The sequence below is a fragment of the Vipera ursinii genome, assembly GCF_947247035.1.
Source record: "Vipera ursinii genome assembly, chromosome: 5".
Classification (NCBI taxonomy): Eukaryota; Metazoa; Chordata; class Lepidosauria; order Squamata; family Viperidae; genus Vipera; species Vipera ursinii.
The window spans coordinates 44,806,098-44,823,236 of NC_139518.1; the positions used below are offsets into that span (position 1 = coordinate 44,806,098).

The 17,139-nt window shown below is 39.1% G+C and overlaps 1 protein-coding gene across 3 annotated transcripts in view; it reads right to left on the reverse strand.

Moving 5' to 3' along the window:
* Positions 1-2,736: 2,736 nt before the first annotated feature.
* Positions 2,737-17,139, reverse strand: part of UBTD1 (ubiquitin domain containing 1) — a 41,993-nt gene continuing 27,590 nt past the window's right edge. For 2 of the 3 annotated variants that reach the window (XM_083364380.1, XM_083364378.1), the window contains exons 2-3: positions 5,886-6,113; positions 2,737-3,846 (exon numbers count right to left, since the gene is read on the reverse strand). In XM_083364380.1, the coding sequence (XP_083220506.1) occupies positions 3,461-3,846; positions 5,886-6,060 (561 nt within the window). In that variant the 5' untranslated portion in view covers positions 6,061-6,113 and the 3' untranslated portion in view covers positions 2,737-3,460. Of the gene's footprint in view, positions 3,847-5,885; positions 6,114-14,657; positions 14,795-17,139 lie in introns of those variants that run through there. The other variant, XM_083364379.1, reaches the window with a different exon arrangement.

Genomic DNA, 17,139 nt, shown 5'->3' on the forward strand with positions numbered 1-17,139 from the left:
AACAACAAACAAAACCACCTGAACCAGATAGCTTGTTAACGAAAAAACTAAAGGGGGAATTGAAAACTGATTCCTGGCTCAAAGAAAACAAGACCATACTGACATATCGAGATGGGCTAGCCTGGAAGGAGTCAAAACTATATTTGCCTGAGCCACTGAAGAGTTCAAGTGCTCCAGTGCAGCCACGATACTAAACAAGCTGGCCACTATGGATATCTAAAAACTTTACATTTGGTCCGCAACAATTTTGGTGGCCAGGTTTGAAGAAAGATGTTGAAAATTATGTAAAAAGCTGTGCAATGTGTGCAACGATGAAGAAATGGCCTGGAAAATCCTCTGGACTATTGCAACAAGTTGCAGACCCTCCCCAGACCTGGGAAGAGATTGCCATGGACTTTATCATGGAACTACCAAAAAGTAGGGGAAATACGGTAATATAGACTGTGATTGACCTTTTTTCGAAGCAAGCTCATTTCATAGCCTGTTTTGGTCTCCACTCTGCCCAGAAGTTAGCCAAAATGTTCCTCAAACATATCTACCGGCTCCAAGGAGCATCAAAACAGATTATTCGGAAAGGGGGGTTCAGTTTACTGCTAGATTTTGGAGGGACTTGGTTAAAGTGATCAGATCCACGCAAGGACTATCATCGGCTTTTCATCCATCTATGAATGGAGTGGCTGAAAAACCAAACGGAAGGGTGGAACAATACATTAGATGCTATGTGGATTACCAGGAGACAAATTGGGATGACCTCCTCTCTACTGCTGAGGTGGCTTAAAATAACCCAGTGCATAGCAGCACTGGACTCGCTCCTTTTAAAATAGCTACTGGTAGAGAGTTCGTTCCCATGCCTGAATACCCACAGGATCCTCCTGCTTCTCAGACTTTAGATCAGTGGGTGGCCTCCTGGAAAACTGTTTGGGACAATGCAAAAAAGCCTCAAAAATTTACAAAGAACAGGCTGATAAAAAAAGAGCTCCTCAGAAACCATTCCGTGCGGGGGGGAAAGGTTATCTCTCTACAAAATATTTGAGACTCAAGTTAACTAGTAGAAAATTGGGACCAAAATTCCTTGGAACTTTCCTCATAGTCCGAATTATAAACCCAGTCACAGTAGAGTTAAAACTCCCTTGCCTTTTGGGAAAGATCCACCTGGTTTTCCACTGCGGTCTGTTAAAAACTTTCAGGGAATTGTCTTTAAGACCTCCTCCCAAACAAGTATCTGGTCTCCTTATGGTAGAGCGAGAGACTCATTATGAAATAAAACAAATTCTTGACTCTAGATTGTACAAAGGAAAATTACAGTATTTAGTATAGTAGTGGAAAGGATACCCATTATCAGAGGCCACTTGGGTAAAAAGTACTGATGTAAAAGCTGAAAGATTGATACGTAATTTTTTGATAAGCATCCTAATAAGCCTCAAGGAGATTCCTAATTTTAACTCTTCTATGGTTACAGAATTTCTCTTTTCTTTAGGGGATCCGACTGTCAACACTGCAAATGAATTTGGCTGAAGCCATTTTCCCTTCATTTTCGGTTGCCACAGAATTGGGAGGGGGAATAAGTATTTTTTAGTTTAGTCAAAAGAATAAATTGTTCTGTGGGAACCAAGGTCATTGCTGATTGCATTTTGGTGAGCTGAAGCTTTCGTGAGAAAGCCCGCTTAAGTAGTTCATTGGGGAATGTGATTTATGACATATTACTGGGATGGGAAGTTCAACTTTGTAACATTGTAACCTTTGGGAGGGAACTTCAGTTTTGGTTTCACTTTTGATCATGCCGATACTATGTAGCCAAATATGTTCTTTAAGGAAACATTTTGCCTTGGAGTTCTTTTACTGGTCTCATCTATCGGAGCCATGACACACTCTTTGTTATCCTCCCTTATTTGTACTTAGTAGATGAGCAATTTAAATATGTGTACTGTACAGGATGAGCATTATCATACATTACTAAGTTAAAAAGAAAAAGATTGGTGTACTTTGTTCTATGTTCTTAAATAACATTCCAATTTTGCATTTCTCTGGTCTCTAGGTCTTCTACATTAAGTACACATATAGCACAAAACTTGCATCTGAGAATCAAAATAGATATTAGCATTTAAACATTGGGTTCCAACCTCTTTTCTTCACAGAACCATTGTGAGGTTGGCATATATAATTTTTTCTAACCTGATTTGTCCTTGCAAATGAAAGCAAGCCTGGCTGAATGGGAACAAAAGCTTGGAGGAAGATGGCAGAATATATAAGTAGCCCTTTTCCCAAGTGGAGATTGTTCCTATACATATTTTTCTGACCCTGCATTCTTGTCACATCTAGACACATACCTCTATTTTGCTACATGTGTATCCCAGGCTTCCCCCATATACTCAAAGCAGCTTACATGGTTTTCTACCATCTCTACACAGTGTATCATTGCAATAACGAGTAAGATGGGCTGCAAGTAAGTCACTTGCATGAAGTTCATGACTGAGAATTTAAACCTGGTTTTCTCTAGCTCAGCACTCTAATCACATAATATAGCCGTATTTTTCTGTAATTTCACATTCCTATCTGTTTGTCTCATGCAGACTATCATTTCTTTGGGCACCACATTACAATTACAAAGGTTAATCCATTATGCTGACAGTTACTTTCTGGCAAGGTGTAACTATCCCTTCACACACTGTAATCGCTGACATGAAAGAATGTAATTAAATCCTTACTGAAACAGGCACATGGATAGTTGGAAAAAGATTTTATTGATAAATTACACTAGGACCCATATACACGATCCATCCTCCACATTACCACACCTTATCTGGATGAGGGCTTGTCCGTAGACCTAGGATGAGCTGACTTGTAGTACAGCCATCCTTGATATCAACCTCAGTATAAACAACAGCTTAGATATGGAAGAATTAGCCCTGGCCATTGATTTATTTATTTTGGGCCAGAGGCAGTATTCTCTCATGTGAGAAACATTTTGGTCTCATGCTTTCTTTAAAAGCTTTTCAGTACTCAAATGGGAGCTCCACCGAGTCCTTTAAAAGGACTAGACCCACAATCCATCATTTCAGGCTTACAGTCCCAATGTGGGCAGCTCCAACTGGACTATAGTTGAAGGGAAAGGAAGGAGGCATTTTTTCGGTGCCAGCCGAGCCTAGAAATGGGTGAGGAAACTAGTTCTTTGGAGTTTGAGGAAAATAAAAATCTAGCCCAGATAGACATGAGAAGCAAACCATTGGGAGAAACAGAAACCACTTTGAACATTGCACATCTGTACTACTGCCTAGCTTGCTGACTGTGCTCTGCAGCGAGATAGCATGTGCAGCTTTTCAAAGGCTTTGGATTTGGCTCTGCCAGTCTGCTTTTAAGTGCACTATCTGCTTCTCTAGATGCATAGAACAGACACCTGCTCACACAGGTTTTCGCTCAGTCTCTGAGAAAAACTGGGGGGGTCACACCCACTATCTCTAACTCAGTTCCTTGGTGCAGAAGGCTGATTGACAATTACTTGAATGACAAAGTCTTTTTGGATTTTAGTCTCCTGCAGGCGGGTCCTATCCGTCAGCAACTTGCCAGAAAAAAACCAACGTTGCCATGCAGGCTGCAGTCCTTCCTGGGCGTAGAGTTGCTTTTTAAGTTGTCCAATTGTGTCTGTCATGCTGGCATTCAGACGTAGATCCTTGCCAGATGAGAGGCGCACTTTCAGTGGGAATTCACGGCGGGTATTGGGTGCTGCCTCTGGAGGGTCTGCACCCTCCTCTTCACTCCACTCCATAATCAAGTTAATAGGTGGTGCCAGGCAGTACACAGGAAGTTGGTATCGGTTACCCAATTCATCATAGCACTCGGTAAGTGAGCCTGTACAGGAATGAAAACACCATTAGAGGGCGTGAGAAGCTTAAGGAAAGAGTAATAAAAAAATTATTTTCAGATCATCTTAATTCTAAACTAAAACTTTCAAGCTTTCAGTTTTCCTTTCCAGAACTTGGATTCCTTCCTGATGCCATGATGCTGCTTAAACCCAACTATGAACTCCATTGACGGTCTTCCGGTTCTATGGTATGCTCCAGTTTTATCACAAAGTCCTAGAATCTCCTTTTGGTCTCGAAACTAGATGTGCAACCAGCAGCCATCCCTGGACACGAAATCCACTTTCATTTAAAGTTGCTATCCTATGGTATACGTGAGGTTGACAAATCTCTAGTTTGAAAGGTCACCTCTTCTTGGTTTAGAAGCAAGTACAAAAATTGAAAGACCAGCCTCGTGGACCATTGATGAAAAGTCTCCGTTATGATTGAAAGATCTGCATCATCACCCAAGATATACAGTACACATCCTTGGGAATTCTACATGTGAAAGAAAATGGGGGGGAAATGAAAAAAGCCACTCCAACATTCTGCAGAAGTCAGTCTAGTAGCCACCGTCCAATGAAGATAGACTGAGACTTACAGTTTTTTGTCTTTGCTGTTGAAGCTGATGTGACAGATAAAAATGCACTTATGTACTCAGGTCCTAGTACCAGTGAACTATTATCCTTGTATCAAAAGTAATTGTGGTGCAGAGCATTATGAAAGAATCAAAATATCTCTAAACTCTTGGAAATAGCGATTTTGTAGGAGCAAGCCTATTTCTCATCATCATTTTATTTTTTACACCTTTGAACTGCTGATTTCCCTCAGAGAGGGACCTAGACAGTGTACAGCGAAGTATTAAAATATAAGCAGAGTATATAAAAGTTAAAATTTTTAGAAAGAGGTAAGGATGATAAAACACTGTTAAACTTCAAGGTACTGAAAGACCCATGGCTGCATGCTTCTCTGGGCTTCCCATGTGAGGCTACAGAGCCATGTTTTGATTCTTTTTCAGAAGGCTGGGAGGGTGGGGGTCCTGCCGCACCTCTGGGTGGTGAATATTCCACAGGGTGCGGGCAATGGCACAGAAGGCTCTCTTCCTGGACCCCACCTAGGTCCTTTATCTGACATAACTTTCCCTGCCTGCCTGAGTGGGATGGGCTGATGTAAGGGAACACAGCCAGTTCCATAAGTAGCCTGGGCCCATACTGTGCAGGGCTTTATAGATCATAACCAACACCTTGAATTGGACCCAGAAGCAAACTGGCGCCAAGTGCAGTTTTCAGAGCAAAGGTGTCACACGCACCCTTCTTTGGACAGCCAGAATTGCTCGTGGCCACATTCTGCACCAGGTAAAGCTTCTGGATACTTTTCAAAGGTTGCCCCATGTAGAGCACATTGCAACCATCCAAATGGGAGATAGTCAGGGCATGAGAGGCTCCCTATCCAGGAAAGGGTGTAACTGATATATAACACGAAATTGAGCAATGGACCTCCTAGTCATGGATCCCACCTGCTTTTGGAGCAGGAACTGTGAAGTCCTGAAGGATCTCCAGACTATGCACCAAGTTTATTTAGGGTAGTGCAATCCTCTCCAGGACCAAAGACGATAAGGGTCCTGGATACAGAGGAGCCCACTCATAGCCACTCCTGCTTACCAGGCTCAGCTGGAGTCTGTCGTTCCCCATCTAGGCCCACACAGCCTCCATGAAGCACAAAAGAACATCCACTGCAAGATGGAGATATTTAACTGGTGATGGCAGATGATCTCACCTAGTGATGTGGAGACAGCACTGAACTCTATGGCACCCCACAAAGCAGGAGCTGTGAGCTGGACCTCTCACTATACAACTTATAGCAAAGATACAACCAATCCTGCTTACTCCTATAACCACAGAGCGTGGATTTGCTCCAGACACCTATTATGGTTGTAAATGCATTTTTTATTTTATTTTAGTAGAATGAAAAAGAGTTGATTTGAGGAGCAACATCCTTTAATTTCTAACAAGTTAGCACACCATTTCTGCTCTGCACTGAGGGACATACCATGAGGCAAGGTAACTCCAGCACCATCAATAATGGCTTGTGCTAGCCCATGATCATTTGCCTCCACAGCATAGGCGGCAGCCTTGAGTGCATCCCAAATCTCTTTGCGTCCCTCAAAGGCAGGGGCTGTATCCCAAAATTCATCCCGTTTGCTTCTTAGTTGCCCATCCGTCATTGGATAATCACTCTTCCATTTGGGGCGATCCTTTTTAAGAGGTTCATTACGACCTGCAAAGAGATAGGGACATTTCAAACCAGGAATCTTCAAAACTTCTAACTACATCTTCTTACAACCACTTCTTTTCTTTTTTTTACATCAAATGCTGGCAACTTGCACCACTCCTTGAGGTTATGACAGCTTTTCCTCGTTAATTTTTTCAAGTCCCGCTACTTTATCAGAGATAGAATTAATTTTGAATATGTGTAATCACAAACTCCTTTTACGAAACCCTTAATATGTTTTGATCTAAACACAGCAACTTTTCATCAACTCCCATCTCTATACAAAACCTGCAAACTTCATATTACAGTTTTAAAATTCTCTTCACTGTTTCTGCTTTTTTCTTTCTTAGCTGCGTCATCCAAAAAATGCCGAATGGTTTAATAGAGGAACAACTAATAGAAAACAGAATGCTATACATTCTGAGAAAGATGAGATCATCACTGAACTGAGAAGCACTTTGAGTGACAATATTTCCCTTTGTTGCTTAAAGCAATGAATGCAGCATACATCAATTTTGTAGAGATTATAGCATCTGACATTACCAAAAACACTGTAAAGGAAAAATTAAATCAGCCTTCTCCTATCCTGTACTTTCCACGTCTGCTGGATTTTTTTTTCTTCCATAATTCTCAGCCAATATTATGGGGCTTATGGTAGTTAAAATCCAACATGTGTGGAAGACATCAAGTTGGAGAAAGCAGGACTAAATTTTCTATAAGATTCTGTTAAAAAGGAGAGATAAGAACAAAATCAGTGACATTTAAATATAAGATTCTGTTAAAAAGGAGAGATGAGAGAGAGAGAGATAAGAACAAAATCAGTGACATTTAAATAGGATATGATAGCCTCCAAACTAGATGACCCAGACAGATTGAAGGGAAGGAATTCTGGACATTTAATCCCAACCCATCTAAAGGACTAATTTAAGTAAGGCTACATAAAATGTTTAGCTCAGGAAAGACTGAATACTGCATACATGGATATGAATGAAATAGACAGATGTGGACACACTTTAGAGTTATAATATCTTTTTTCAAAAAACAAAACAAAATACCAGAACAATGAAATCCATTAGTTATAGGCAGACAAAAAACCACCACCACCACGGGCTCATAGGTAGAATCAGTTATTTACTGCAATGCAACCATGTAATGGCATATGTGAGTGTGTGTGTGTATGTGAATTAATATTTTCAAGAATGGGAATTCTTTCAACATTACACAAAATCCTGGTCAAAAGCAATAAATAAATATCCTATTTCAAAGATCGAGATTGCTAAGATTGAAGTAAAAAATAAATGCCAGGGTCAAACAGGATTTAAAAACATAAGATGCTACTCACATTCCTTGCTCAGCAAGGGAACACTAGAAGCTGAAAACTAACAGTTCAGATATGAAAAGTACAATTACTGAGAAAGGGATAAAAAATTCACTACCATGTATAAAATACTGAAAGAGCTTTAAAAAGCCAAATCATGTGACAGTATTACTCAGGACAGGTCATAAAGACACTCCTTATAAATCAACTCTAGTCTGGAATTATTATTATTTCTTTTAAAATTAAAATTTAAAATTAAATCTTTTAAAATTATTTTTTTTATTAAAATAGATCCAAAGTGGCTCTTTCAGAACAATTCCACTTTAGCAGCAATTTCCTTTTTGTTGGTAACTGCCAAACCTTTAAGATTTCAGCTGGCAGAATTTCTAGCCAGTGGATGTTTCAAGTTTTTTTTTCCTTGTTCAATTGTGCAGTTTTCACAGACTACCCGGACACATCCCTACAATTTTCTAGGCAAGGTTTTTCACAAGTGGTTTGCCATTGCCTCCTCTCAGCAAGGCTGAGAGAAAGTGATTGGCCCAAGGTCACTCAGCTGGGCAGCTAAGGCAGGATTAGAACTCACAGTCTCCTGGCTTCTAGCCTGCTGATTTAACCACTACACCAAAATTTTAAGTTTAGCCTAACAAAGTGATGGTGAACCTTTTAGAGACCGAGTGCCCAAACTGCAACCCAAAACCACTTATATATCGTTGGGTGCCGGGTGTATGTGGCCCATTGGGTGGGCGTGACTGCGGTGGTAATGGCAGACTGGGTGAGACTAAAAAGTTCAATCAATCAATTCCAACTTTGCGAGATTTTTTTTTCCAGCAAGAAGTTGAAATTGATTGATTAACCTTTTTTTTTGCTTTTTTTTGCACACGGCAGCAGAGGCCTAAAGCGAAAAGGTTTTACAAAACCCAGCTGAAGGGCTAGGACTAAGGCGACGGCTTGTGTGCCCACAGAGCGGGCTCTGCGAGTCACCTGTAGCACGCGTGCCATAGGTTCACCACCACGGGCCTAACATATATGGAGGGCATTAGACTGGAGAAGCCCAGTTTATGAGGGACCAGGTAAAAATGGGTAGAGAAGGAAGTGCTGGAGAGGGCAACCTGGCTGTAATTTACAACTGGTAAACTTAACTAAAGGAGCATCATGGGTACAACAGAGTTGCTACAGCGGGGAGAGCAGTTCTGCCACTGCCTTTGCTTGCCACTCCCTCTCCCCACCCCACCCCATCCCATCTCCTTGCTGGCTTCCACAGGCTGCTGTCCCTGTGATAAGAGAGAGGTTAACTGAATGGATTGAAGAATAGGCATGTGATGCATGTCTTCTTTGACCTCGGTCTCCTCCTCCTCCTCCTCTCACACAGGGCTCTTGTTCTTCCATGGCTGCCGCAGTGGGGGAGGGGCCCCTTGTACAGTAATTGCTCTGAAGATTGCTAGCTAAGGAGACCATGCAATGAGAGCCAGCTGCAAACAGGGGGGAAAAAACCAAAGTCTGCCTATTGCCTGCATTTTAAAACGCCTTTCCAAACAAGCATACCTGTTATCTACAGGGGAAGGTGAAAAAGAGGCACTAGGATCAAATGTCTATGGAGCCAGGCCGAGCAGAGATGCCTAGCATATTCCTCAGAATTTTTCATTCTCAACTGGAAGAGTCTGAGAATAGTCGTCAAGAAGCAAGCGTTTTAGCGTACATTCTTTTATATAATATATAGAAAGATAAAATAAGAAAAACATAAAGCAAGATAAAGATAAATAAAACAAATCAAAGAGAAAGCCTAAAGGCTAAAAATGAACTCTTAGTTTGGATCATCAGTCTCCCTTGCCAGCCAAGGAAGGCATCAAATCTGAAAGGCTATGGAATCCAATGAGAACCCTTTCTTTTAAGGATAGGAACAGCAAGACAGGGACTGTTTGCCCTTGGATTTATTCTGGAGTGGAAAGAGATAAGGTTCTCTGAACTGTAGCTTCAATGAAAATTGGGCCTTAGCATGTCTGCTAATAGAGTCACCAAAAAAATAAAAAATGAGAAAACAAATCTAATGAGCTTCCAAGTCATGTGCTTATTATCCATGTCATTTGTAAGCTGGGAAAGGGGAGGCATGTATTAGATATTAAACTATGGGGTCAATGGCTTGGTTCACTCTAATGCAAGGGTGTCAAACTCGCAATGTCATGTGACATGTCATGACGTATCGCGACTTTTTTGCCATGGGGTGGGTGCGGTTTCGCTATGAAGCATCCAGCCCATGGCCGGCAGTTTGACACCCCTGCTGTAAGGCATCTTCATTAATATCCCCAGGTGTCCTCATTATATTCCTATTTGCCAAGTACCTTAGTGTAGGTTTTATCATCTTGCAATGCTCAACCTCCGAGACAGGTCCAAATATTAAAGAGACACTGCTCTGATCTGATTAATTCTGATCTGATCAACCCCCATTAACTGCAGGCAGTGGAAATTCTGCAAGGATATAAATAATTAGCTATGCCTCCCTCCTTTACAACACCCACAAATCCCAAACAGTATATAGTTAAAAGTTTTGCTTACAAGCATCAGGCCAGAAAAATCACATGATGTTGGATGTATAATTGCACTTCATTGCCACAAAACAGAGTCATCAACCTGACTCAGGGAATTAGTGTGTAGTGCTGACCACTAAGCTCCTGGGACTTGATATAAGGGCAGTTAGCTTTTCTGACCTGGGTGTATATACACAAAGACGTGCTTGGGGCAAGAATGCCAGAGAGCAATTTTCAAAGACAGCAACTCTTCCACAGAGTTCATTGGAATAGGAGCCAATACTAATCTGCACTTCCAATAAGAGTACCACCTTACCCTGCCCATCGATTATCCACTCACTTCCATAAAGGACACTATATAGCAGAATTGATCACCTTGTGCTCTCTTTATCAGGCAGTACATGTCACAGGATAGGTCCTCATGGGCTGCCAAGGCACCATCTCCTTCAAAAGAGATTACACCCACTCAATGTTACCAGAGAATCAACACTATTTGATAGCAACAACCTCTTTAGTACTCACAGATCAAAAACACGAATGTGTATAGTCCTGCAGCAAGATGATCCAAAGTCAGTGACACAAATACATTAAGGAAATCATTCAAATTTTCCATTCCCTGTTTTGAAGAAGACTGCAGTATTAACAATAGTTTTGAAGACTGGGAAGAAAGAACAGATGGACAGAACCTAAGACACAGTGTACACAATGGATGGCCAGAGCGCTCTTCTTGCCCCATTAGCTGGATTTCGTACAGTCTTCTAGGACATCATTGGCCATATATTTTAGCTTTTGTTCCAGCTATGGCAGCTAAAAAAACATTATTTTAAAATAAAAGCAGAGGATCTGTGGATGCCAAATTCTGTGATTATTAAACTCCAGACAAAAAATAAACATATTTCTACTCCGTCGTCATTCAGATAGCCCAGCAAGACTATCTTCTTCAAGGCAGGGTGGGGTTTTCCCAGTGGCCCTTCCTATAGTGCAGGCATATTCTCTGGAAAAGAGGCAAGAAAGAGTCAGATTCCTCAGCTGATCCTATCTAGACTGCCTACACAAACAGACTGAATTACAAGACAGCTGTATAAGAAGCCTGTGTTGCAGATTAAGTCTAAACAGGATGGTAAATTGAGGGACAGCTAACAGTAAAACCTATTCTCAAGATAAGACAAAGCTTTGTCCTTTGTCCTACCTCGAGAAAAGCTGTAATAGCAAATAAAATAAAAAATTTTAAAAAAATCTCAGTCTCAAACTCAGTCTGCTTTTCCCCTAAGCCTCCAAAACGATAATTTCATTATGGGTGATGACTGTGTAGCTCTTGGTGGGGTTTATGCCTGCCATGGCAGGGAGAGAAGAAATACTGTCTTGAATAGGGTATTATTTACTGCCTAGTATTAAAGCTGACCTATAAATAAAAAATAAATGCTGAACTAATGGCAAACACATCCAGGCCAGTTTAAAGTCAGTTAAGAAACAATTTAAGGTGAAACTTCTGAAACAAGAGATGGGAATGTCAGCAAGCTACTAAAATTAATTAAATTCCAAATTCTAGCTCCTTATTTGCTAATCCCCAATGCCAAATTGTGCCTGTCTGACAATCAAGGAGAACTCAGATTATTCTCTCTACCACTTCAAGACCTTGGAGAAAGAAATTATATGGACATGTTTTTTTGTCTAGCTCCCCAGCCCAGAGACTTCCAGATGTGCAGAATTACAACTTCCAAAATGTAGTCCTTAACTTATAACAGTCCATTTAATAATCGTTCAAAGTTACAACGGCACTGGAAAAAAGTGACTTATGACCATTTTTCACACAGGGAGGCATCCCCATGGTCACATGATCAAAAGTCAGATGCTTGGCAACTGACTTATATTTATGACAGCTGCAGTGTCCTGGATTCATTCACTTAACAACCGTGTTACTAATTTAACCACTGCAGCGATTCACGTAACAAATGAACGTCGTTCAGAAAGGATGTAAAATGAGGCAAAATTCACAACATCCATCTCACTTAGCGACAGAAATTTTGGGCTCAATTGTAGTCGTATTTTTCAGCTTGTAAACATATGAATGGGAAGTAGAAAAATATGTTAACCAATGAACATCATTTATTAGTAAACTATCCTTAAAAAAAGCTCTAGGCTACAATGTACATTGATATTGCTACTGAGGCTAGTTAGTTATGACAGTATTTCCAACCATTTTGGTCTGGAATAGATTTTTATCTATTCCTTGTGCATTATGCAATGCCTGCCTTCAATATGCTACAATTAGCCAAGTTGTGCTCCATGTTTTGACCTTATGATTGAGCTTAAGGTGATATAAGGAAAACCAGCCTCTATAAGCCTTCAGAAAGAATACAGGTAATCATTGACTTACCAACCATTTGTTTAGTGACCATTGGAAGTTACAACAGCACTGAAAAAAATGATTTACAACCAGTGCTCACATTTACAACTGTCACAACATCCCCACAGTCAAATGTGGGTGCTTGGCAACTGGTAGGTATTTACACTTGAAAGTTCTTGTTGTTGTGTGATTGCCATTTGCAACCTTCCCAGCCAGCTTCTGAGAAGCAAAGGCAATGGGGGAAGCCAAATTCACTTAATGATTGCATGATTCACTTAACAACTGTGGCAAAAAAAGTTCACAAATTTGGGCACAACTTGGTTAACAATTGCCTTGTTTAGCAATGGAAATTCTGATCCCAATTGTGGTTGTTAAGTCAAGGACTACCAGTATCTAACCTGAAGTGTACCATCTGCAGAGAGAAAGAAGTGCAAGCAGCTACCTCAGACCAAAAGTAAGTAAATATTATGTATGGTAAGTATTATGAGCTTTTTAGGCCTTGGGTCTTTTCAGCCCTTCTTGAGGATGCCAAGAATCAAACAGTTGACCTTTCTACACTCAAGGGCTCTATAACCAAGCTACAGCCCAGGTCATATAGGACAGGTATGACAAAAGCTATATCAATAAATGTTAGTGAATCGACACTAGCTGAATATTTCACTGTAATGATCACTATCAATGCCAGTCATTCTCACGTCATTAGATATTTAATAATACCGTGGAGATGCATTATCTCAATCATCCTTCTTCAAAGTTAAATTACCTTTATAATTTTATTTGAAGATTATATATGTCCAGTATTAAATAAATTCATCAACTTAATCATATGAAAATCCCAGCAAAAGGTTAGTTTACTTATGTTGTAACTAATTAAATTCTCTATAAAGTAACCTTTTATTTAATGGGATAGAAACCTTCAGCCTAATGTTCAAAAGTGAGCTGCTAGCCTTCTTCATTCAGTTCTTTGAGATCTCTTTTAAAACCTAAAATCCCTGACTCCTCTGAAAAGGAAGAAAGATAAAGGAAAAATAGCTAATAACCAATGCAAATTATTCTTCTATAGTATACTGAAATGGAAAATATAAACTTGTGTCATATTCACCCTATATAGACAAGCCTGCTACTCCAGTCCAAACTTCAGAAAGGCCTAAATACCATTCCTACATTGTTATACAGTTCAGCTGCCCTTCCAGAAAACAGAATCACGCTTCCTCGTTCTATTAACTGTAATGTTAATGTTAGTGTTTTTGTCTCTACTTTTCAGAAGCATAAATCTGGATTCACATATATATGTAGCAGCATTGTTTACAAATCACAATGACTGGATTCACACAACGTGCTAAGCTGACAGATGATAGATAGATAGATGATAGATAGATAGGTAATCGTTTAATGCAAGTGTGATATAAGGGTATATACCCACAGCCTAATTGTTTGGATGCCATATATAAAATATTTAGAGTACTCTAAAAAAGAATAGGCCAATGCCCCAAGGTTGATATTTTTCAAATGGTGAAATATAGCAACAGCACTTAGACTTATATATCACCCCATAGTGCTTTACAGCACTTAATAACTAAAATATTTTATTTCTGACAACATCTAGCTCACTCATCTCTGTGGCAAGCAAGATCTAAATTATAATTATATATGATAAAGGAACAGGTTGAGTATATGGTACACGTGATTATAGTGGTATATGTGGTACAAAAACAAATAATGGCATCTCTTACATCACTCAGAGTTTGAGAGAATGTAAAAACAAAAGCTGCAGCAAGGGAATAAACGTTAACATTTGTATAGAAGATTAAATACTAAGAATCTCGTGGAATTTAACAGAATAAATGTAAAATATATAAAATCATAGAATTCATACAATAAAGATATTTTAAAATAGGGTAAACATCTAATATTAAATATCTAATTTCCAATAAATAAGGAAACAGAACTACACAAGCAAAATTTTTATGTGTGTGTGAGAAGAAGACAGGTTTCATTTCAAGTTGCTAGACTGGTTTAACCATAACATTACAAAAATACTTCAGATGCTTTTTGGAAACAAGAATTACAGTAGCTCATTACTTGATAAGGTGCACTCTGTTTTCAAAGAATTAAACAATTTGATTGCATATTGTTAGAACAGCCATTGAACTGGATTTTTGGAATTGCTTCATAAAGGCAACATGCAAGCAAAATAAAAGGTACAATAAAGATTACTGGCATAAAAGATGCTCTTAAAACATTCACTGGTGAAGGAACACCAAGAAGAAAGAAGAAACAAGAAACAAGAGAAAAGAAATAATTGCCTATGGTGTCATGAACTGCTGTAATTTCAGATAAGAACTATTTAAATAAATTTGTACCTATTGTTGTCAACAACAGAATCTGCAGAAAACACGAAAGGGGACTACAGTAGTGACATCTGTGCAGTACCTTTCCTGCTTCTATCCAATCTCCATTTCTTCATTTATAGGATACATCAGAGCTCCCCAACCATTTTGGGTCTAGACATATCTGGAAAATTGTTGAAAGGATGTTACGGTCTCTCCCACAAGATACTGTGATGTTAGCCAAGGCTAACTACAAACACCCATTTACCACAATGCAAACTGATAGATACACTTGCTCCACAGCTTCTTCTAACCAGGATGCACTCTAAATGCTCAACATGCCTCTACCTTTAGGTGGGCTTACTTTTAAACCAAGCACTGGGATACTGAACCTTATTCTTTTTTTATCTTATCTTCTAAAATGTTTTCAGTGCATACACAAGACTCATAAGCATTCATAGCAAACAAAATTAAGGTTCAGCTCACCCTTTACTCTGCATCATCTTACATCCTAATCCTAAAACATACAAAATGAGGTGGGACATGAATCTAGGAGGTAGGTACAAAGGAGGTAACCTTAAGCTCATGAACTTAAGTGGGGCATTAGAGAAAAAAAATATTTTAATTACATTGGAAACATTTTTATTCTTTGAATTCTTTGAACCACATAAACTGAATTTCACACACAGAGAACCAGTCGATATGAACCTATTACCTTTATGTCCTGCTTCTATACCTCCTGTGTACACATTATAGGCTGAAAAACAAAATACAGGCAGTCCTCAACTTATGATCACAATTGAGCCCAACATCTCTATTTTTAAATGAGATATTTAATTAAGTGAATTTTGCCCCATTTTACGACTTTTCTTGCCTCAGATGTTAAGTGAATCACTGCAGGTGTTAAGTTAGTAACACAGTTGTGAAGTGAATCTGGCTTCCCCATTGTCTTGGCAGAAGGTCACAAAAGGTGATAACATGAGCATCACAATTACAGATCAAAATTTAGTAAAGCAAATTAGATTCAAATTGTGCACATATAAAGAGGATATATAATGCTTTAATTGAATTGGATTCAGAAACGGAATTGGTTAAAGACTGCATGATAAAGTGGGCACAAAATATTCAGGAACCAATTTCGTTGGACACCGGGGAGATAATTTGGGTCAGAAATGTTAAATTTACCCAGGCTCAAAATTTAAGAGAAAATTTTTATAAAATGTTTTATAGATGGCATCTGGATCCCAAGAAGTTGTCCAACATGTATCCTAATTTACAGTCTAAATGTTGGAGATGTGGTAGTTTAGAAGCTACTTATTTTCACATGTGGTGGACTTGTAGAAATATAAAAGCTTTTTGGATTAAAATTTGGTGGAACATTCAAAAGATTTTAAAGAGAAAGATAAAGTTTTCCCCGCAATTGTTCTTATTGCGTATTGTTGTAGATTGTGATGTTAAAGAAACTAACTTGATATTGAACATGATAACGGCAGCACGGTTACTGGTGGGACAATATTGGAAGAAGGATAGTTTGCCCACTGTAGAAGAATTGGGTGTTTAAAGTTTCGAATCTTGCAGAAATGTCTAAGATTTCTGCTTATTTGAAGGATCATTCACAGGAAAGATATATTTCAGTTTGGAGGAGATGGATAAATTATATTCAGAACAAATATGGGACTGAAAAGTACCATTTAGCTTATGAGTAGATTTTAGTGGGATATTGTTATTGGTACATTGTTTGTAGTTATGTTAAAAGAGAGTTAAAGCGCATTATGAATTTGGTTAATTGTATATTATGCATAATTTTTATTTAGAATATGATTATTGTAACTATAATCCTGTATTTAGCTCTGGGAAGTGGGGGGGGAAGTGGGGGGTTTGGGGTGGGAGGGATTTGGGGATATATTGTAAAATTTTGTTTTTGTAAAACTCTTTAATAAAAAAAGGTGATAACATGAGCCTGGGACACTGCAACCATTATAAATGTGAGTCAGTGGCCAAACAACTGAATTTTGATAATGTAACCATGGGGATGCTGCAATGGTCATAAGTGTGAAAAATGGTAATAAGTCACTTTTTTCCATTGCTGTTGTAACTTTGAACGGTCACTAAATGAACTATTATAAATTGAGGACTATCCCTACTATACCAGTCAGGCCTTTCTTCTGATTAAATATAGCTTTTATTATGTTCTTACGGCGCTGATTTGGTAAAAGTGCATAGGAAATTAAATTTATAAAATGTTTATACAGTATATGTTGGTTTGCATATTTGCAGCTCATGAATGTATCTGTGAAAGACAGCAGAAAGACAAACACAAAAGGAGGAAACAAAGAGCAATTCTTCCACCCAGAGAACAAGGAAAGGGAGAAGCCCTAAGGAAGGGGGGGCATTTAGATTCACCCTGTAAAATATGACCATAAAAGAGTGCTGGGAACCTGGGAAGCTGCTGTTGCTGGGATGCTGCTGTTGCTGGGATGCTGCTGCTTGTGCAGCCGGGTTGAGAAATTAGCTG